The sequence below is a fragment of the Nicotiana tomentosiformis genome, chromosome 7 (genome assembly GCF_000390325.3).
Source record: "Nicotiana tomentosiformis chromosome 7, ASM39032v3, whole genome shotgun sequence".
Lineage (NCBI taxonomy): Eukaryota > Viridiplantae > Streptophyta > Magnoliopsida > Solanales > Solanaceae > Nicotiana > Nicotiana tomentosiformis.
Window position 1 is genome coordinate 121,561,994 of NC_090818.1, and position 24,000 is coordinate 121,585,993.

The following is a 24,000-nucleotide window of genomic DNA, read 5'->3' on the forward strand; positions in this document are numbered from 1 at the left end:
ATTTATTTATTTATTTATTTTTAAGCTAATAAAAAGTTTGCTTTATTGATTTTCCATTATAGCCATTTCGGTACGGAGAAAATGGAGATGAGTTACTTGATTCCTTTAGCTCTTTTTATTATGGTCTGTGATGAATTCTCTTGCCGTATTTTTGGATGAAAAAGACAAAGCTATCAAAATATTTTTTGGGCTGAAACTCAAAATGTGTTCTTTCGTTGTCCCCACCATCTAGGTTCGCCGGAAACCACTAGTTGGGTTAATGGTAGGAGGAGCCGTATTTGGGTTTGACTTCATATCTTCTTGGTGGGAAATGTTTCTTGCTATTTTGTTTATTTTTCTAAAAGACTGTAGTATTTCTCTAAGAAAATGAGAATGCTAACATCAAAACATAAATAAACTTGCCGGTTTCAACGGGAGAGATGAGTTGTTCATCCGAGGAGAAAGCAGTATCCTAAGAAAGAAGATGACAGTAAGAAAAGTCACGGAAATTTTTTTCTTTTTTGGCATTATTTAAATTTCTGACATGACTCTTATTTTTTGGCTGATTTGTAATCTCTTAATTGATTTGATTTGACATGTCAAAAGAGTCCTCGTGAAGTGAAATGCACGTACTTATGTTGGTTTGGAGTTATCAAATTTGTGTTTAATAGGTAAGACTTTCGGTTGAAGTGTCTAGTTGATATTTCGTGACAACTTTAAGGGACTATGTATATATTTGGCCTATAGATATATGTTTCAAATAAATTGGTCATCTATACATTGAACATCTCTGTTTTTCATAACTATAACAACAATATTCATAATGTAGTCATGAAAAGATTCTTGTTTAGAGAAGAATTTATTCTCTCAGTTAGTTTTATTAATATTAGTAGATTTATTTAGGTCAATTGACTAAATCATATTAATATAGTATGTTTTTTTAGTATACTTTCTTTGTTGTCTAATTTATTGTCCATCAAATTTTATATTATTAGTTTCCGTCACTATATTATTTCGATCCCAGCAAGTGATATGGGCATGCATGGCAGAATCAATACTTGAACACGGCATAGAAATGGGCCATGCATCTATGTGAACTTAGAATTTTGCAAGAAATTAAACTTGTGGTTACAAGAGAGAGAAAATAAATTAAAACTCAGTCGTATATCTATGTGCTGGTTATCAGACGTTGCAGTTTGTCCTCTTTTCTACTTTCCAGCAACCACAAACAAACAGGATACATATAACTCTCAGTTTGCTTATGTCTGCTCTTACATCACCTTATTTGTCTATGAAACTGAAATTACCACCATATTGGATGCTCCCTCTTCAATTCACAAACAATATTTGAAATAAAAACAAAGATTTTAACATAAAAAACACTTATTAATCATAATGAGTAAAAATAGTATATACTCCATCACTAAAATAAGAAATTTTGAAAGTCTTCCGGGGAGGAGATAGTGTGACGCAAGAGGTTCACCCGAATCTTTTTCGCCGGAAAATTACGTGTATATAAAAAGTTAAAGTGTATATATAAACTAAATCACTTTGCTTCTTGCCCGTAAAATATCCAAATGACTATACACTTCAATATATTAATTAATATATATTCAGAAATTTTGAAAGTCATTGGGGGGCAGAGATAGTAGTACGCAAGGTCACTCGTGTTTGTGTTTATTTAAATTTTAAATCTCTTAGTGAAAAAATTCACAACCGAATCTTAATAAAGTATTGAAGAGATTATTCCACACTAACTAAACTCCCTTACATTCTTTGTTGTTTTTTTCGAGAACAACTTTTATAGCCTATTTGGTCAAGTTTCTCCTAGTTCAAAAGTATTTTTTTTTTCAAAAAAATATTTTTTTCTGAATTTGAAGTGTTTGACCAAGCTTTTAGGAGAAAAAAAGTACTTTTGAGGAGAAGCAGAAGCAGTTTTAAAGAAGCGGAAAGAAATAGCTTCTTCGCAGAAGCACTTTTTAGAGAAACACTTTTGAAAAAAATATACTTAGAATCACTTTTTAAAAACTTGGCTAAACACCAATTGATGCTTAAAAATACTTTTTAAATTAATTATCCAAATACAAATTGCTTGTCACTATTAATTTGCTTTAGATGTCTCTTAAGAGAAGCTAATAAGGAGACGTGGCCTCCAAATTAGCAAAAGAAAATGATATAATTTGCAAAAAATCCCACGCCACAAAATTATCCTTTATTCCCAAGGCTTGTAGCCGAGCATTTCCATATAAAATAAGGTAATAACAAATCATATTCTCGTATCTCTCCAGTAAGTTCAATCAAATGGCAGTTCTTACTCAAGAGCAACCACATTTTGTGTTGTTTCCTTATATGGCACAAGGCCATATGATACCTATGATAGACATAGCTCGATTATTGGCGCAACGAGGTGTTATTATCACAATTCTTTTAACACCCTCAAATGCCAATAGGTTCAATACAGTCATTGCCCGCGCAATAGAAACAGGACTAAAAATTCAAGTAATTGACCTCTATTTTCCAAGCTCAGAAGCAGGGCTACCAGAAGGGTGCGAGAACTGCGACATGCTTGCATCTATAGATATGATGAAGAATTTCTTTCTTGCTGCTCAAATGCTTGAGTCGCAAGTGGTAGACTTGTTGCAAGAATTGAATCCATTACCAAGTTGTTTAATTTCCGATATGTGTTTTCCTTGGACAACTAATGTTGCCAAAAATATTAACATTCCTCGGATTGTTTTTCATGGGATGTGTAGCTTTTCTTTATTGTGTTTACACAATTTAAGAGAATGGAAGGTGTTGGAAAATGTTAATTCGGATAATGAGTATTTTTCAGTGCCTGGTTTTCCGGACAAAGTTGAACTGACCAAAGCTCAACTAAAAACCTTGGTTGATCCAAGCAATTCGGAATGGGAAGAATTTTTGGGCAAACAGAAGAAGGCAGAAGATGAAGCTTATGGGATAGTGGTGAATAGCTTTGAGGAGTTGGAACCAGAATATGTAAAAGCATTGAAAAACGCCAAAGGTAATTTTGAACTGTTAAAGTATGCGACAATCTTATCTAAACACTTATACAAGAAAGATCATAGTATTAATTAACTAATTAATTAATAATAGTATGTCTTATTGTGCTTGCCTGAATCGAGGTTTTAGTAGAAACAACCTCTATAACTGCACAAGGTAGAAAGTAATTAAGGTATGCATACATACTATCATCTCCAGACCCTACATAGGAGAATACACCGGGTATATTGTTGTTGCTGTTGTGATTTATATTATATCTCAATTTTCATGGATCAAACACATCAAAATAATATTCTTTCCTTTCGGATGGTGTCATATTTGAATCCACGGTCTGTACTTCGTCTAATATCACATTGAATTGTGTGGTCATCAAATCTTATAGTTTAATATTGATAGACAAACGCACTTTTAATTACATAATTATATTATATCACCCATAACCACCGCTTACTTTAATATCATATTGAATTGCGTGACATTTTTTTAAAAGTTTAAGTTGTTAAAAAAAAAACTTTTTTTAATTACATTACTACGTTATGTCTCAACACATGTGGTTTGGTTTTTTTTCATAGGCTAAGCACGTGAAAATTTTTGTTATTTCTGGGTGGTAGTGAGATTTGAAAGCATGACCTATACGTGCTCTAATATTATGGTGAATTGTGTGATGATCTTATTTAAAAGCTTAAATTATTAGAAGGAGCATACTTTTAATTAATAAATTATATTATGTCTCGAACATGCAAGAAGGTTTGGACAATTGGTCCTGTTTCCCTGTGCAACAAAGAGAAACAAGACAAAGCAGAAAGAGGAAGCAAAGCCTCAATAGATGAACACCACTGCCTGAAATGGCTAGATTCTAAGGAACCAAACTCTGTCCTCTTTGTTTGTCTTGGAAGTTTATCGCGCTTGCGAACATCACAAATGATAGAACTTGGACTTGGATTAGAGTCATCTGAACGACCTTTCATTTGGGTTGTTAGACACATCTCAGATGAATTTAGAAAATGGCTAAATGAAGAGAATTTTGAGGAAAGAGTTAAAGAACATGGGATTTTAATCCATGGTTGGGCCCCACAAGTACTAATATTATCACACCCTTCTGTCGGGGGATTCTTGACACACTGTGGATGGAATTCGAGCATAGAAGGAATATCTGCTGGCGTGCCAATGATTACTTGGTCATTATTTGCTGAGCAATTTTGTAATGAGAGGCTAATTACGAATGTTCTCAAAACAGGAGTAAAGTCTGGCGTAGAGAATCCTGTTATGTTTTTCGAGGAGGAAAAAGTGAAAACACAAATGAATAAAGATGACATTAAGATGGTTATTGAAAGATTAATGGGTGAAGAAGAGGAAGCAGAAATGAGAAGAGAAAGAGCTAAAAAGCTTGGAGAAATTGCAAGAAAGGCTGTGGAGGAAGGGGGTTCCTCTTACCTAAACTTGACGAAACTAATACAAGATGTCAAAGAGCAAGCTAATTTTGGAAAATCTATTTGAAGTCTAATATTTGATTAGGATAATGCAATATACTGCATACATATTTCATTTGAAGCTTTAGCAAACTGTTAATGATACAGAATGTTTTGTTTACAATCTATAGTGGGCGTTGTCTATTTCCATTTAGACGGGCACTTTCGCCTTTGTTTTACCCACGGCATATTAATGCGGTGGCAAATTGCAGCATGGAAATATAGAGATAGTCCAATCTGCAATATGTGGACTTCAAGATAAGGTTTTTGGGAAGCTATATGAAATCAGCGGCAGATCGAGGATTTCACAAGAATGGAGGCACTATTATGAATAGACGGATCCGTGATTTACTTTTGAAATTATAAGCTAAGTTCAAGTCTTTTTATTTTTTAAAAATGTAATTTCACACACACACACATATATATATATATATATATATATATATATATATATATTAGTTGAACCATTGATTAAAAAACAAGAATGGAGATTTCATGTCAACCTTGGGGATTTCGAAATAATAAACCAAATAGAGAAAGAAAGACAAAAAAAAAGTGCTTATTTAAATCACAAAATAGACATGGGAATTGATCCGTTAACTTCACTTGTAAAGGTGCACTCAATACCTATTTGTATCATAAGATTTCTTTAGTTTTGATATATTTAAATAATTTTGGAGAAATATAATATTGTTATATATGTTCTCGGAATAGGAGCATGGATTTACGTGCACCCCAAATTTTGGATACGCTTTTGTATGAAATATATTGTTTGGGTAAAACAGTACACTTAACATGGTATGATATTGTCCGCTTTGGGTCAAGCCCGCACTGTTTTTCCCCAAAATGCCTCGCAGCATTAAGAGATCCCTACGCTTTATAAGTACAGCGGTTGTGTATGCGTCTTTGAAGTTACGGGTGCAATCCACATGATCCGAGTATTTATAGTGACCGAAGCCCATGCGTCTTTGAAGCTACGGGTAAAGGTAGTAAACCGGCTCATAGACAGGCTAAGGCACTAAACCGGGCCCCCACGCAATACTCTGCCATCTCCATACTTGTTCCGTCAAACCATTGGCTCTGATATTAGCTATTGGGCTGAATCGACTTAAAGATACTCTTAACATGGTGTGATACTATCTGTTTTGTACTAAGTCCGCACGGTTTTCCTCTGTGATGACCTGATAGATCATTTACAGTTTTAACCTTAAATTCTATTTTTCGAAACCTCTATTAGATCCGTTTAGCCTTCTTCGATTTACGTGCAAAGTCTGTGTCTTTTTCCGGAAGGTTTTTACTTGAAAATTTGATAAAAATATGAAATCGTGCCCTAAAACTCATTTGAGTTGACTTCGGTCAACGTTTTAAGCAAACGAACCCGAATCAATTTTGACGGTTTTGGTGGGTCCGTATCGTGATTTGAGACTTGGGCATATACCCGGAATTGAACTTGAAAGTCCCTAACTCGAATTATCGCAATTTATGGAAAACTAGAGGCTTAAGGGTTTAAAGAATTAATAAGTTCGATCGAAGTTTGACTTTGTTGCTACAGGGTCCGGATTTTAATTTCGGGATTTGGTATAGGTTTATTACTGTATTCATGACATGTCTGCAAACTTTGGTTCAAAACAGAGTTGATTTGACATAATTCGGACATCCGCTTGAAATATTGAAAGTTCTTAAGCTTCAATGAAAATTTCATTCGTTTTGGTGTTCGTTTCGTAGTTTTAGATATTATTTTGGTATTTTAATTACGCGAGCGAGTTCGCATGATGTTATTGGACTTGTGTGCATGTTTGGTTGAGAGCCCCGAGGGCTCGGGTGAGTTTCGGATAGGCTTCAGAGTGATTTTGGACTTAGAAGAAATAACCGTTGCATCTGGTTCTGGTGGAAGTTTCTCATCTTGCAATTGCGAGGTTAGTGTTCGCATTTGAGAACATTCAAATTCCTGTTAGGTAAGTATTTGCGAACTAATTCTTCGTATTTGCGAATAGAGGATGGGTAAGCAATAGATCGCATTTGCAATCAAAAGGTCGCATTTGCGGAGTCCCAGAGTTCGTATTTGCAAACAAATCATCGCAAATGCAATGATAGCAGATATGTGAGATTCTTCACATTTGCGGGGTTTGCAATTGCGAACCCCAGGTCGCAATTGCGATATCTGCGCTGGACAAAAGCTCAGAAAAATGAGATTTTAGCTCATTTTATAAAATTCTCAACCCTAAACACCTTAGAGACGATTTTCCCAAGAGCTTTTCTTCCTAAATGCATTGGTAAGTGACTCTAATCTACTTTCTTTCAATTACCCATAACATTTCATAAGATTTCAACCTTAAATCTAGAAATTTCATGGTAGAAATTAGAGATTTGGGTAGAATTTAGAATTTTTATAAAATTAGAATTTAGACCTTGAACTGAGGTCGGATTTCGAATTGAACTATATAACCGGACTCGGGGGTGAATGGGTGATCGAGTTTTGGTCCGAACCTCAGGTTTTGACAAAGCAGATCCGGGGGTTGACTTTTTCAATAATGATCTAAATGAACCTCTTGCATTTGTGGCTAGTTTCTAATGCTTATTTCGAATCATTTGGTTGATTATTTGCTAGATTTGGTTGGTTCGGAGGCTTGTTCGAAAGACAAGGCCGTAGTTGAACTTTGAATTGGTTGCGGAGCGAGGTAAGTATTGTGGTTAACCTTGACTTGAGGGGTTAAGATTTGTTTGCCTATTTGCTACTTGTTTAATGTGTGGGTATAACGTATATGTGGAGTGACGGGTAATTATGCGTTGTTATTGGGTTAAAACATGCGGGTAGAACTTGTTTCCTTGTGATTTATTGCCTCTTTAATTATGACATTTATGCTTAGATTAAATTATTATTTATTTGATCGTTGTTTCCGTATTCATGGAATAATTGGTAATGGTTGAGTATGTGAAAGTTGAGATTTGGTATCTTGGAATCATAATTGATGTAAAGTACATCCCTTGCATTATTTATTTCTCAAATTTGTGTATTCATAACGATATGGTAAGGGGGAGTGTGAAAGCATGAAGGGTGATGTCGTGCCATTTTATTACCTTAATTAATGATTAATACATGGTGAGGAAGAGAGTTAAAGCTCGAAGGGTGATGTCGTGCCAATCTATATCAGTTATTCACTATTACATGGTGAGGACGGGAGTAAAAGCACGAAGGGTGATCCCGTGCCATTTCATTTCTCTTATAACATCAGTTTATGGTAAGGATGAGAGTAAAGAACTAAGGGCGATGCGTGCCATTTTCATATCGTATGTTATTTGTCCTGTTTGGTTGATGATTTATTTGACCGTCTGTGTTGTCCTTCTTGTTGTAGTTATCGTATCTTTTTTTCCCCTTTAGCATGTCCCCTCCCAACTATACATATTAAGTCTCCATTTTGTTGATGTTTGGTATATAAATCTATGTTTGTACTAGTTTAATTATGTGAGTGTCCTTTCATAGCCGTGTCACTACCTCGTCGAGGTTAGGCTCGATACTTACGGAGTACATTGGGTCGGTTGTACTCATACTACACTCTGCACTTCTTGTGCAGATTTTGGTATTAGACCTAGCTATAAGTGTGGTAAACTAGCTCGGATTATTATTCAGAGAGTTGAGGTAGATCTGTTGACGTCCGCAGACCTTGAAGTCCCCTTCCTCTTTCCTCCTTTACTATTCATTTTATTCGAAATAATTGTATTTATTTTAGATTTGTAGAACTTCTAGTAGCTCGTGCACTTGTGACACCAGATTTGGGTTGTATTAGATTTTTCAGATGTTATGGTTTTTCCGCACCTTACTTCAGCATTTATTTCACCTATTTTGGTTTCCATATTATTATTTAATTTGAAATGTTAAAATGGATAAACTATTCTAACATTGACTTACAGAGCAAGTAAAATGTTAAGCGTCATCACGGTCCCGAGGGTAGATTTTCTGGATCGTGACAAGTTAGTATCAGAGCACTAGGTTGCCTAGGTCTCACGAGTCACGAGCAGGCTTAGTAGAGTCCGGAGGATCGGTACGGAGACATCTGTACTTATCTTCCATAAGATATGGAGTTTAGGAAAAATATCACTTCTTTCTTACTCTGTCGTGCGATTTTATTCTATCATTGATAATTGAACCCTTCTATTCTTGTTCTCTCGTAGATGGCGAGTACACGAACTGCATCTACCGCTGGACAGGAGCCGGAGCCCCCTATGGCAGCTACGACTAGGGTTAGAGCTCGAGGCCAAGGTCATGGAAGAGGCCGAGGCAGAGATAGAGGCAGAGCTCGGCCTAGAGCTCGAGCAGCACCACCAACAGTGAAGCCTCGGGTAGATTTTGATGGGGAGGTCCCAACTCAGGCTGTACCTGTTGGACCAACTCAGGTCCCGAAGGGGTTCATAGCCACTCTAGTGCTTCCGGATGCTCTGATCCGTTTGGTAGGCATTCTGGAGAGTGTGGCCCAAATCGGTACTTTCCCGTTGGCACCAGCCGTCTCTTGGGCTGGGGGAGGAGCACAGACTCCCTCTACTCACACTCTGGAGTAGGGGACTCCCCAATTTCAAACTCCTGCAGCACCGCCAGTTGGGGAAGTTCAGCCGGTCATTATGGCACAGGCTGGTGATAGGCCTGCTTTATCTTCTGAGGCTATGTTGAGGTTAGATAAGTTCACCAAGCTCTTTCCTGTTCATTTTAGTGGTGCATTTTCTGAGGACCCATAGGATTTTCTAGACCGTTGCCATGAGGTGCTGCAGAACATGGGTATAGTTGAGACCAATGGGGTCGATTTAGTAGCATTTCAGCTGACTGGTATCGCCCGGAGATGGTGGAGAGATTATATGTTGACTAGACTAGTTGGGTCGCCTGCACTTACCTAGGATCAGTTCTCACAATTATTTCTAGAGAAGTTTATCCATGTCGCCCGGAGAAAAAAGTATCGCAAGTAGTTTGAGAGACTTCAGCAGGGTGGGATGACTGTCACCCAGTACGAGACTCGATTTGTGGACTTAGCTCGCCATTCCACTATCTTGCTTCCTACTGAGAAGGATCGAGTGAGGATATCTATTGATGGACTTACACTCTCAGGCTTTAGATGGCTTATGAGACAGGGAGTGATATTACCTTCCAGACGGCTGTTGATATTGCCAGACGTATCGAGTTGGTTCGTGTTCAGGAGAAGGGGTCGGTGTTAGATAAGAGGCCTCGTCATTCTGGTAGTTTCAGCAGTGCCTCATCTGGAGGCAGGGGTACTTTTGTTAGAGGCCATCCTCCCAAGCCATTTCATTCTACGCTTCTGGCATCCCACAGTGCTTCAGGGAGATGTGGTCCTTACGTGCCTCATTCTGGACAGCCGGCCTATAGTGCACCACCAGCTCCTATCAGTGCGCCTCTGATCCAGAGCTATCAGAGTCGTTATTCAAGTCCTCAGGGCCAGTTCTAGGGTCAGCAATCACAGCATACGAGGGCATGTTATACTTGTGGTGATACGAGGTACATTGCTAGATTTTTCCCTAGGTCACAGGGCAGCGTGCAGCAGCAGGCCTCTCGTACCATTATTCCGTCACCAACTGCTTCACCGCCGGCTCAGATAACTAGAGGCTAGGGTCAGGCAGCCAGAGGAGGAGGTCAGGCCATTAGAGGTAGAGGTCAGGCCTTTATAGGTAAAGGCCAGCCAAATAGAGGTCATCCCAGCGACATAGTTTAGAGTGGTGGGCCCCAGTCCCGATGTTATGCTTTCCTAGCTAGGCCTGAGGCCGATTCATCTGACGACATTATCACATGTATTATTCCTGTTAGCCATAGAGATGCTTCAGTTCTATTTATCCAGGATCTACTTACTCCTATGTGTCATCCTATTTTGTTGCATATCTGGTTGTGCCTCGTGATTCCTTGAGTGCTCATGTGTATGTATCCACGCCTGTGGGAGATTCTATTGCAGTATATCGTGTCTATCGCTCGTGTGTGGTTACTATTTGGAGTCTTGAGACTAGTGTAGATCTTCTACTCCTTGCTATGTTATATTTTGATGTCATATTAGGTATGGATTGGTTGTCACCTTATCACGCTATATTGGACTGTCATGCCAAGACGATGACCTTAGCCATGTCGGAGTTGCCTAGATTAGAGTGGAGGGGGACTACTCGCTATTCTACCAGCAAAGTTATATCTTATGTGAAGGCTCGACGCATGGTCGAGAAGGGATGTCTAGCTTATTTGGTCTATGTCTGTGATTCTAGTAAGGAGGCTCCTTACATGGATTCAGTGCCAGTTGTTCATGAATTTTCAGAGTTGTTTTATGCATATCTACTGGGGATGCCACCCGACAGAGATATTGACTTCTGAATTAATTTGGTTCCGTGCACTCAGCCAATTCAATTCCACCATACCGTATGGCGCCACCGGAGTTGAAAGAATTGAAGGAGAGGTTGTAAGACTTGCTTGATAAGGGCTTCATTAGACCTAGTGTCTCGCCCTTTGGGGATCGCCCATGTTGTTCTTGAAGAAGAAGGATGGGTCGATGAGGATGTGTATATACTATCGGCAGTTGGACAAAGTCACTATCAAGAACAAATATCTGTTTTCGATGATTGCTGACTTATTTGATCAGCTTCAGAGTGCCAAAGTATTTTCAAAGATTGATTTGAGGTCTAGCTACCATTAGTTGAGGATTAGGGCATCTAATGTCCCTAAGACAACTTTTCGGACTCGGTATGGGCATTATGAGTTCCTAGTGATTTCATTTGGGTTGACAAATGCCCTAGCAACATTCATGGATTTGATGAACCGGGTGTTCAAGCCCTACTTGGATTCTTTTGTTATTGTATTCGTTGATGATATCTTGATCAATTCGCGCAGCCGAGAGGAACATAAGTAGCATCTTCGGATTGTACTTCAGACTCTGAGAGATAGCCAGTTATATGCCAAGTTTTCAAAGTATGAGTTTTGGTTAGACTTAGTCGCCTTCTTGGGACATGTTGTATCGACTGAGGGCATAAAGGTGGATCCCAAGAAGATTGAAGCAGTTCAAAACTGGCCTAGACCTACTTTAACTATAGAGATTCAGAGTTTCCTGGGTTTGGCGGTCTATTATCACCGGTTCGTAGAGGGGTTTTCATCTATAGTAGCCCCATTGACCAGATTGACCAAGAAGGGTGCCCTGTTTAGATTGTCGGATGAGTGTGAGTTGAGCTTTCAGAAGCTCAAGACTGCTTTGACTACGGCACCACTGTTGGTGTTGCCCACTGATTCAGGATCCTACACAGTGTATTGTGATGCATCTCGTATTAGGCTCTGTGTTGTATTGATTCAGGATGACAGGGTGATTGCATACGCATCGCGGAAGTTGAAGGTTCATCAGAACAATTACCTTGTTCATGACTTAGAGTTGGCAGCCATTGTTCATGCGCTGAAGATCTGGAGGCACTATCTTTACGGCGTTCCATGTAAGGTATTCACTAATCATTGGAGTCTACAGTATTTGTTCAAACAAAAGGATCTCAACTTGAGGCGGAGAAGATGGGTGGCGCTGTTGAAAGACAATGATATCAGTATTTTGTATCATCCCAGGATGGGCAATGTGGTGGCTGGGACCTTGAGTAGAAAGGTTGTGAGTATGGGCAGCCTTGCGTACATTCCAGTTAGTGAGAGGCTACTTGCTACAGATGTTCAAGCTTTGGCCAATCAGTTTGTGAGGTTAGATGTCTCAGAGCCCGATCGTATTTTATCTTGCATAGCTGCTCGGTCTTGCTTGTATGAGCGCATCAGAGAGCGTCAGTATGATGATCCTCATTTGCTTGTCCTTAAGGATAGGGTGCGGCACGGTGGTGCTAAGCAGGATACTGTTGGAGATGATGGAGTTTTGAGGATGCAGGGCCGTATTTGTGTGCCCAGTGTGGATGGGCTTCGATAGTTGATCCTTGAAGAGGCCCACAGTTTCCGATATTTTATTCATACGCCCGTCGCCAAGATATATCAGGACATGCGGCAGCATTATTGGTGGAGGAGGGTGAAGAAGGATATAGTTTCATATGTAGGTCGGTGTCTAAATTGTAAGCAAGTTAACTACGAGCATTAGAGACCTGGTGATTTGCTTCAGAAGTTAGAGATTCCTGAGTGGAAGTGGGAGCGTATCACTATAGATTTAGTTGTTGGGCTCCCACAGACTCATATATTGGAGGATATGCTTCGTGCTTGTGTTATGGACTTCGGGGGTTCTTGGGATCAGTTCCTGCCACTTGTGGAGTTTGCCTACAACAACAGCTACCAGTCGAGCATTCAGATGGCTCCTTGTGAGGCATTATACGGGAGGCGGTGCAGTTCTCCAGTTGGATGGTTCGAGCCGGGGGAGGCTCGGTTGTTGGGTACAAATTTGGTACATGGTGCCTTGGATAAGGTCAAGATTATTCAGGATCGGCTTTGCACCTCACAGTCTAGGAAGAAGAGTTATGCCAACCGTAGAGTTCGTAATGTTGCATTCATGTTCGGAGAGAGAGTGTTGCTCCGAGTTTCACCCATAAAGGGTGTGATGAGGTTCGGAAAGAAGGGCAAGTTGAGCCCTAGGAAAAATAACCGGTGCATCTGGTTCTGGTGCAAGTCTCTCATCTTGCAATTGCGAGGTCAGTGTTCGCATTTGCGAACATTCAAATTCCTGTGAGGTAAGTATTTGTGAACTAATTCTTCGTATTTGCGAAGAGGGGATGGGTAAGCAATAGATCGCATTTGCGATCAAAAGGTCGCAATTGCGGAGTCACAGAGTTCGTATTTGCGAACAAATCATCGCAAATGCGATGATAGCAGATATGTGAGATTCTTCACATTTGCGGGATTTGCAATTGCAAAACCCAGGTCGCAATTGCGATATCTACGCCTGGACAAAAGCTCAGAAAAATGAGATTTTAGCTCATTCTATAAAATTCTCAACCCTAAACATCTTAGAGACGATTTTCCCAAAAATTTCTATTCCTAAATTCATTGGTAAGTGACTCTAATCTACTTTCTTTCAATTGCCCATAACATTTCACAAGATTTCAACCTTAAATCTAGAAATTCCATGGTAGAAATAAGAGATTTGAGTAGAATTTAGAATTTTTGTAAAATTAGAATTTAGACCTTGAACTGAGGTCAGATTTCGAATTGAACTTCATAACCGGACTCGGGGGTGAATGGGTGATCAAGTTTTGGACCTCGGGTTTTGACAAAGCAAGTTCGGGGATTGACTTTTTCAATAATGATCTAAATGAACCTTTTGCATTTGTGGCTAGTTATTTTGAATCATTTGGTTGATTATTTGCTAGATTTGGTTGGTTCGGAGGCTTGTTCGAAAAGCAAGGCTGTAGTTGAACTTTGAATTGGTTGCGGATCGAGGTAAGTATCGTAGTTAACCTTGACTTGAGGGATTAAGACTTGTTTGCCTATTTTCTACTTGTTTAATGTGTGGGTACAACGTGTATGTGAGGTGACGGATAATTATGTGTTGTTGTTGGGTTAAAACATACGGGTAGAACTTGTTTCCTTGTGATTTATTGCCTCTTTAATTATGACATTCATGCTTAGATTAAATTATTACTTATTTGATCGTTGTTTCCGTATTCATGGAATAATTAGTAATGGTTGAGTATGTGGAAGTTGAGGTTTGGTATCTTGGAATCATAATTGACGTAAAGTACATCCCTTGCATTATTTATTTCTCAAATTTATGTATTCATAACGACATGGTAAGGGAGAGTGTCAAAGCATGAAGGGTGATGTCGTGCCATTTCATTACCTTAATTAATGATTAATACATGGTGAGGAAGAGAGTTAAAGCCCGAAGAGTGATGTCGTGCCAATCTATATAAGTTATTCACTGTTACATGGTGAGGACGAGAGTAAAAGTACGAAGGGTGATCCCGTGCCATTTCATTTCTCTTATGACATCTGTTTATGGTAAGGATGAGAGTAAAGAACTAAGGGTGATGCCGTACCATTTTCATATCGTATGTTATTTGTTCTATTTGGTTAATGATTTATTTGACCATCGGTGTTGTCCTTCTTGTTGTAGTTATCGTATCTTTTTTTCCCCTTTCGTATGTCCCCTCCCAACTGTACATATTAAGTCTCCATTTTGTTGATGTTTAGTACATAAATCTATGTTTGTACAAGTTTAATTATGTGAGTGCCCTTTCATAGCCATGTCACTACCTCGTCGAGGTTAGGCTCGATACTTACGGAGTACATTGGGTCGGTTGTACTCATACTATACTCTGCACTTCTTGTGCAGATTTTGGTATTAGACCTAACTATAAGTGAGGTGAACTAGCTCGAATTATTATTCAGAGAGTTGAGGTGGATCTGCTGACGTCCGCAGACCTTGAAGTCCCTTTCCTCTTTCCTCCTTTACTATTCATTTTATTCGAAATAATTGTATTTATTTCAGATTTGTAGAACTTCTAGTAGCTCGTGCACTTGTGACACCAAATCCGGGCTGTATTAGATTTTTCAGATGTTATGGTTTTTCCGCATCTTACTTCAGCATTTATTTCAGCTATTTCGGTTTTCATATTATTATTTAATTTGAAATGTTAAAATGGATAAACTATTCTAACATTGACTTGCCTAGCAAGTAAAATGTTAAGCGCCATCACGGTCCCGAGGGTAGATTTTCTGGATCGTGACAAGTTGGTATCAGAGCACTAGGTTGCCTAGGTTTCACGAGTCACGAGCAGGCTTAGTAGAGTCCGGGGGATCGGTACGGAGACATATGTACTTATCTTTCATAAGATATGGAGTTTAGGAAAAATGTCACTTCTTTCTTACTCTGTCGTGCAATTTTATTCTATCATTGATGATTGAACCTTTCTATTCTTGTTCTCTCGTAGATGGCGAGTACACGAACTGTATCTACTGCTGGACAGGAGCTGGAGCCCCCTATGGCAGCTACGACTAGGGGCAGAGCTCGAGGCCAAGGTCGTGGAAGAGTCCAAGGCAGAGACAGAGGTAGAGCTCGGCCTAGAGCTCGAGCAGCACCACCAATAGTGGAGACTCAGGTAGATTTTGATGGGGAGGTCCCAGCTCAGGCTGTACCTGTTGGACCAACTCAGGTCCCGAAGGGGTTCATAGCCACTCCAGTGCTTCCAGATACTCTGGTCCGTTTGGTGGGTATTATGGAGAGTGTGACCCAAATCGGTACTTTCCCGGTGGCACCAGCCATCTCTCGGGCTGGGGAAGGAGCACAGACTCCCACTACTCACACTCCGGAGCAGGTGGCTCCCCAGTTTCAGACTCCTGCCGCACCGCCAGTTAGCGAAGTTCAGCCGGTTGTTGTGCCACAGGCTGGTGATAGGCATGATTTATCTTCTGAGGCTATGTTGAGGTTAGATAAATTCACCAAGCTCTTTCCTGTTCATTTCAATTGTGCATCTTATGAGGACCCACAGGATTTTCTAGACCGTTTCCATGAGGTGCTGCATAACATGGGTATAGTTAAGACCAATGGGGTCGATTTTGTAGCATTTCAGCTGACTGGTTTCGCCCGAAGATAGTGGAGAGATTATATGTTGACTAGATTAGCTGGGTCACATGCACTTACCTGGGATTAGTTCTCACAATTATTTCTAGAGAAGTTTATCCATGTCACCTGGAGAAAGGAGTATCGCAGGCAGTTTGAGAGACTTTAGCAGGGTGGTATGACTGTCACCCAGTACGAGACTCGATTTGTGGACTTAACTCACCATTCCACTATCTTGCTTCCTACTGAGAAGGAGCGAGTGAGAATATCTATTGATGGACTCACTTACACTCTCAGGCTTCAGATGGCTTATGAGACAGGGAGTGATATTACCTTCCAAACGGTTGTTGATATTGCCAGACGTATCGAGTTGGTTAGTGTTCAGAAGAGGGGGTCGGTGTTAGATAAGAGACCCGTCATTCTGGTAGTTTCAGCGGTGCCTCATCTGGAGGCAGGGGTGCTTTTGTTAGAGTCCATCCTCGCAGGCCATTTCATTCTGCATTTCTGGCATCCCACAGTGCTTCAGGGAGATGTGGTCCTTTCTGGCCTCATTCTGGACAACCGGCCTATAGTGCACCACCAGCTCTTATCAATGCGCCTCCGATCTAGAGCTATCAGAGTGGTTATTCAGGTCCTCAGGGTCAGTTCTAGGGTCAGCAGTCACAGCATCCGAGGGCATGTTATACTTGTGGTGATCCGAGGCACATTGCTAGATTTTTCCCTAGGTCACAGGGCAGCGTGCAGCAGTAGGCCTCTCGTACCATTATTCCAGCACCAGTTGCTTCACCGCCAGCTCAGTCAACTAGAGGCTGGGGTCAGGCAGCCAGAGGAGGAGGTCAGACCATTAGAGGTGGAAGTCAGGCCGTTCTAGGTAAATGCCAGCCAGATAGAGGTTATCCCAGCGACATAGTTTAGAGTGGTGGGCCCCAGTCCCGATGTTATGCTTTCCCAGCTAGGCCTGAGGCCGAGTCATCTGACGACGTTATCAGAGGTATTATTCCTATTTGCCATAGAGATGCTTCAGTTCTATTTGATCCAGGATCTACTTACTCCTATGTGTCATCCTATTTTTTTGCATATCTGCTTGTGCCTCGTGATTCCTTGAGTGCTCATGTGTATGTATCCACGCCTGTGGGAGATTCTATTGCTGTAAATCGTGTCTATCGCTCGTGTTTGGTTACTATTTAGAGTCTTGAGACTAGTATAGATCTTCTACTCCTTGCTATGTTATATTTTGATGTCATATTGGGTATGGATTGGTTGTCACCTTATCATGCTATATTGGACTGTCATGCCAAGACGATGACCTTAGCCATGTCGGAGTTGCCTAGATTAGAGTGGAGGGAGACTCCTCGCAATTCTACCAGCAGAGTTATATCTTATGTGAAGGCTCGGCGCATGATCGAGAAGGGATGTCTAGCTTATTTGGCCTGTGTCTGTGATTCTAGTGCGGAGGATCCTTCCATGGATTCAGTGCCAGTTGTTCGTGAATTTTCAGAGGTGTTTCATGCATATCTACTGGGGATGCCACCCGACAGAGATATTGACTTTTGTATTAATTTGGCTTCGTGCACTCAGCCATTTCTATTCCACCATACCCTATGGCGCCACCGGAGTTGAAGGAATTGAAGGAGCGGTTGCAAGACTTGCTTGATAAGGGCTTCATTAGACCTAGTGTCTCGCCCCTTGGGGATCGCCCGTGTTGTTCTTGAAGAAGAAGGATAGGTCCATGAGGATGTGTATAACCTATCGGTAGTTGAACAAAGTCACTATCAAGAACAAGTATCTACTTCCGATGATTGATGACTTATTTGATCAGCTTTAGAGTGCAAAAGTATTTTCAAAGATTGATTTGAGGTCTAGCTACCATCAGTTGAGGATTAGGGCATCTGATATCCCTAAGACAACGTTTCGGACTCGGTATGGGCATTATGAGTTCCTAGTGATTTCATTTGGGTTGACAAATGCCCTAGCAACATTCATGGATTTGATGAACCGGGTTTTCAAGCCCTACTTGGATTCTTTTGTTATTGTATTCGTTGATGATATCTTGATCAATTAGCGTAACCTAGAGGAACACAAGCAGCATCTTCGGATTGTACTTCAGACTCTGAGAGATAGCCAGTTATATGCCAAGTTTTCAAAGTGTGAGTTCTGAACTGCCTCAATCTTTTTGGGATCCACCTTTATGCCCTCTGTTTATGACTTAGAGTTGGCAGCCATTGTTCATGCACTGAAGATCTGGAGGCACTATCTTTACGGCATGCCATGTAAGGTATTCACTAATCATCGGAGTCTACAGTATTTGTTCAAACAAAAGGATCTCAACTTGAGGCAGAGAAGATGGGTGGAGCTGTTGAAAGACTATGATATCAGTATTTTGTATCATCCTGGGATGGGCAATGTGGTGGCTGGGGCCTTGAGTAGAAAGGTTGTGAGTATGGGCAGTCTTGCGTACATTCCAGTTGGTGAGAGGCTACTTGCTACAGATGTTCAAGCTTTGGCCAATCAGTTTGTGAGGTTAGATGTCTCAGAGCCTGATCGTGTTTTATCTTGCACAGCCGTTCGGTCTTCCTTGTATGAGCGCAATAGAGAACGTCAGTATGATGATCCTTATTTGTTTGACCTTAAGGATAAGGTACGGCACAATGGTGCTAAGGAGGATACTGTTGGAGATGATGGAGTTTTGAAGATGCAGGGCCGTATTTGTGTGCCCAGTGTGGATGGGCTTCGAGAGTTGATTTTTGAGGAGGCCCACAGTTTCCGGTATTTTGTTCATACGCCCGTCGCCAAGATGTATCAGGACATGCGGCATCATTATTGGTGGAGGAGGATGAAGAAGGATATAGTTACATATGTAGGTCGGTGTCTAAATTGTTAGCAAGTTAAGTACGAGCATCAGAGACCTGGTGATTTGCTTCAGAAGTTAGAGATTCCTGAGTGGAAGTGGGAGCGTATCACTATAGATTTAGTTGTTGGGCTACCACAGACTCATATATTGGAAGATATGCTTCGCGCTTGTATTATGGACTTAGGGGGTTCTTGGGATCAGTTCCTGCTATTTGTGGAGTTTGCCTATAACAACAGCTACCAGTCGAGCATTCAGATGGCTCCCTGTGAGGCATTATACGGGAGGCGGTGTCGTTCGCCAGTTGGATGGTTCGAGCCGGGAGAGGCTTGGTTGTTGGGTACAAATTTGGTACATGATGCGTTGAATAAGGTCAAGATTATTCAGGATCGACTTTGCACCGCACAGTCTAGGCAGAAGAATTATGCCAACCGTAGAGTTCGTGATATTGCATTCATGGTCGGCGAGAGAGTGTTGCTCTGAGTTTCACCCATAAAGGGTGTGATGAGGTTCGGAAAGAAGGGCAAGTTGAGCCCTAGGTATATCAGACCCTTTGAGATTCTTCAGAGAGTGGGTGAGGTGGCCTACGAGCTTGTATTGTCACCTAGTTTATCAGCAGTCCATCCGGTGTTCCATGTGTCCATGCTCCGGAAGTATCATGGTGATCTGTCCCATGTGTTAGATTTTACCTCATTCCAGTTGGACAAGGATTTGACTTATTGTTGACACCCAATTTTGTCCTTCTATACTCATAGGTATTCTCCCGAGCTAGCTATTTTACTTTAAAAGGTCATAATGATAGTTATAATATTTTTATCTTATTACAAGTATTATAAGTTCATCTTTTACCTTATTATATATTTGCTATATATTTTCTTTATTAAATTAATATTTTTCGGTAATATAAGGCATTGCTATTTATTTTTAACTTGTTCTAGTATATTTACATAAAGGTACATTTAGTTAATAATTTATTTTCGCTTCACAAAAATTTATTTATGTATTTAAATTATCATTAGTTAAATAATTTTTCCTATTAGTATCATTTTATTATTTGTTTAGCACTATCATTATATTATTAGCACCACCGGTGGTGTTGTTGTTATTATTATTATTATTATTATTATTATTATTATATTTTAGTTAGAGGCAGCCCAAATCCCTTTATTTACTTCTCAAATTAAGTGTCCTAATTACCCTCACCATAACTAGCCTAAAACCCAACTAAACCAAACATCACTAGCCTTTCTTCCATAAAAACACCCGTCAACCCCATTTAACGGCGCCGAAGTCCCACACATCTTGTTTCAATTTCTTTAGCTTTGATTCTTTCTCTTTTCTTTTCTTTCCTTTCTCAATTTTTACTTTATTTCCCTATTTCTTCTCCCCATTTCATAGTTAATTCCCCAAATTTATGGCATAATCTCCTCCAAGATTACAAAATTAGAATCTTTTTTTTTCCAGCTTTAGTGTCGTAGCGGATTTAAGAATCTTTTGAGAAGCCGGACAAAATCGAGCCCATGCTTAGGGAATCCTTCACCTATTTTCTCACATGGGTTCATGCGTAGTTTTGGGGGAAGATTGGATTTTTCAAATCAAAATTTCCTTTGATTTCTCTATTTTAAATTCAAACGGTCCTTATGTCTAGTTATAAATACTGTGCCCTTGAACATATTACGGAGGCTTTTTCTTCCTTACATTTTTACACTGCGATTCTTTCATATCTTCACATTATCATTCCTGCTCATTTTTATGCCTTAGTACCTCTGTGGTTCTCTCTTTCGTGGTCCCAAATGGTCTGCTCGTTGATAGCCGGAGTTAGTTTAATTGGATTGATAGTTCATATGCTAAGGCACTCTACTCGTTGTCGATTACTCGCTCGTGATTTGGTATTTCTAGTTTTTCTATTACTTATTATTCTAGTCTCCAGTGGAGTTCCGGTCTATTCTCGTTTTCTTTATAATACTTCTGCCCTTCACAAAAGGTAAGTCTCCTACCTCTTGCATTTTTCATTCTCCCTATGGTATGGAGACAAGTTATAAGTATTCTATTATGGCTTATCATAGGACTTTCCGTATTCCTCACCTTTTAATTCTGAGCGCACGAACATTGTGATATGCATTAGTTTTGCATTCGTGTCTTGTTTGTTGTTTATTTGAAATTTAAAGCATTTTGTTGGAAGCAAAGCGACTGCTCGTCTTCTTTGTGTCATTTTGTATGATTCGAAGTTTTGTTTTGCTCTAGTATGGTCTTTGTTGTACATCATGAATTGGAAAATCTTGGCTTTATGATTGCTACATTGTTCTTATGTGCTTGTAAAGTTTGGATTATTATGACACTTACATGGCTTTACTGTTTATGTTTTTCATTATGAAAACTTGAGTAAATCATCATATTTAAATCTTATTTGAGCATCTAATCTCTATGTATAGGAAATAAGTCAAATTGTATGTACTTGCTTTTAATAAATTGTTCTCTAATAATTTCAGATAGTGTTTCACTACTAAAAATCTGCTAAAAACCGACCAACTATTTCCGACCAACGTTGGTAGGTCAAAAAATGCGACCAAAAACTGTCCAGGTTGGACGCAAACGGGAAAAAAAATATTTATAATTTTTTTAAACAAAATACCGACCAACGTTGGTCGGTAAATTGGTCAATAGCTGGTCAGACAAGAAAATTTTGGATTACCGACCAACGTTGGTCGGTTAAAGATTTTAATTTTTTTAAAAAAAAAACGACCAAAGTTGGTCGGTTTTTGGTCAAACGGTCAGCACTTAATGTACCGACCAAAATTACCGACCAACTTTGGTCGGTAATTCTAAAATCAAAGAAGTGAAAAACGGGGGAAACCCCTATTTCTCTGAAATTTTTCCCTCTTCTTCCTTCCCTTCTCTCCTTCTCCCAGCCCCTCCCCCTCACCGTCCAGGCCTCCCCTCGCCGTCCAGCCCTCACCCTCGTCATCGCCGCGTCGTCGCCGTCACCTCTGCCACTGCCACTGCCGCCCCTCGATCTCCTTCTCCATCTCCTATAAATTCTAGGTTTGAATTACAACCCATTTATTTATTATTTCCAGGTTTTGTTAATTAGTTATGAATTAGTTTCAATTGATTAGTGTTTTAATTATTTGAACATTGCATTTTATTGAGGATTAGGGTTTAGGTCTTGTTTTAATTAGTTTTGTTAATTAGTTTTATTAACTAATTAGTTTTGTTAATTAGTCAATTATTTATGAATTAATTTAGTTTAGGGTATGGGTTGAATTTCTTTAGTTTAGTTAGTTTATGTTTAAACTCGTAGGATATGAATTGAAATTTTAGTTTTTAGGATTTGTTCTTGTGAATTGAACTTTTAGGATATGAATTGAACTTTTAAGATATGAATTGGACCTTTTGGATATGAATTAAACTTTTAGGATATAAATTGGTGTAATTAGGAAAAACTAATTATCTTGAATTAACTAAAAAAGATATAATTAATTTATAATTGTAGAATAAATTAATTTATTCTTGTGAATCGAACTTTTAGGGTATGGGTTGAATTTCTTTAGTTTAGTTAGTTTATGTTTAAACTCGTAGGATATGAATTGAAATTTTAGTTTTTAGGATTTGTTCTTGTGAATTGAACTTTTAGGATATGATTTGAACTTTTAAGATATGAATTGGACCTTTTGGATATGAATTGAACTTTTAGGATATAAATTGATGTAATTAGGAAAAAATAATTATCTTGAATTAACTAAAAAAGATATAATTAATTTATAATTGTAGAATAAATTAATTTGTTCTTGTGAATCGAACTTTTAGGGTATGGGTTGAATTTCTTTAGTTTAGTTAGTTTATGTTTAAACTCGTAGGATATGAATTGAAATTTTAGTTTTTAGGATTTGTTCTTGTGAATTGAACTTTTAGGATATGAATTGAACTTTTAAGATATGAATTGGACCTTTTGGATATGAATTGAACTTTTAGGATATAAATTAGTATAATTAGGAAAAAATAATTATCTTGAATTAACTAAAAAAGATATAATTAATTTATAATTATAGAATAAATTAATTTGTTCTTGTGAATCTAACTTTTAGGGTATGGGTTGAATTTCTTTAGTTTAGTTAGTTTATGTTTAAACTCGTAGGATATGAATTGAAATTTTAGTTTTTAGGATTTGTTCTTGTGAATTGAACTTTTAGGATATGATTTGAACTTTTAAGATATGAATTGGACCTTTTGGATATGAATTGAACTTTTAGGATATAAATTGGTGTAATTAGGAAAAAATAATTATCTTGAATTAACTAAAAAAGATATAATTAATTTATAATTGTAGAATAAATTAATTTATTCTTGTTTTATTTGTATAGATGGAACATCGTACTTGGATGTACAATAGAAATTATCCTAATCGGCGGGGATTGCGGGAGGATTTTGTAGAAGGGGTTGATGACTTTATTAGACATGCAATGTCACTTCCACCATACCAAAGTGAAGGAGTAATTAGGTGCCCTTGTGTCAGGTGCGATTGTATGAAGTTTAAAAAATCGGAGGAAGTTAAGCTTCATCTTTATAGGAAGGGGTTTATAGAGAATTACTTTGTGTGGACTAATCATGGAGAGATCGATGGTAGCCGTGGGATATTTCATAACATGGTTGTTGGTGAAAGTAGTAGGTCGGTGGAGAATACAAATCTTGATTCTAGAATTCAGGATATGGTTGCGGATGCTTTTGGGGTGCACTTCGGGGGTGAGCCCAATGAAAATGTTGAACAAACTCCTAATGATGACGCAAAACGTTTTTATGAACAGTTAGAAGAAGCTAGTCGTCCACTACGTGAAGGAAGTCCGCACTCTGAGCTGTCTGTTGCAGTTAGATTACTAAGTATCAAATCTAATTGGAATATTTCTCAAACAGCCATGGACTGTTTCATTGACCTTATGAGTGAACTAGTTGACCTTAATATCAACTTACCTGGTGATTTCTATAAGGCGAAGAGATTGGTTTCTAAGTTAAGACTTTCGTCAATGAGAATTGATTGTTGTGAAGATGGTTGCATGTTATATTATAAAGATGATGCAACTTTAGACAGTTGTAAATTTTGCGAAAAGCCTCGTTTCAAGAGGCTTTCCAACGGGAATATGGTCGCTGTCAAGGCAATGCATTATTTACCTCTTATACCTAGGTTAAAGAGGTTATA

General features: G+C 39.0%; 1 protein-coding gene across 1 annotated transcript; it reads left to right on the forward strand.

Annotated features, from left to right (window-relative positions):
- Positions 1–2,170: 2,170 nt before the first annotated feature.
- Positions 2,171–4,597, forward strand: LOC104108771 (UDP-glycosyltransferase 73C4-like). The gene is made up of 2 exons (XM_009617890.4): positions 2,171–3,001; positions 3,740–4,597. Exons 1-2 carry the CDS (start codon positions 2,281–2,283, stop codon positions 4,495–4,497), a joined length of 1,479 nt encoding a protein of 492 aa, XP_009616185.2. The 5' UTR covers positions 2,171–2,280; the 3' UTR covers positions 4,498–4,597.
- The last annotated feature ends 19,403 nt before the right edge of the window (positions 4,598–24,000 follow it).

Excerpts from the sequence above, each read along its gene's own strand:
- LOC104108771 (XM_009617890.4), top strand. The coding sequence starts at position 2,281 with ATGGCAGTTCTTACTCAAGAGCAACCACATTTTGTGTTGTTTCCTTAT. Across the intron at positions 3,002-3,739 it reads AGCATTGAAAAACGCCAAAG|GCAAGAAGGTTTGGACAATT; the intron begins GTAATTTTGAAC and ends TGTCTCGAACAT.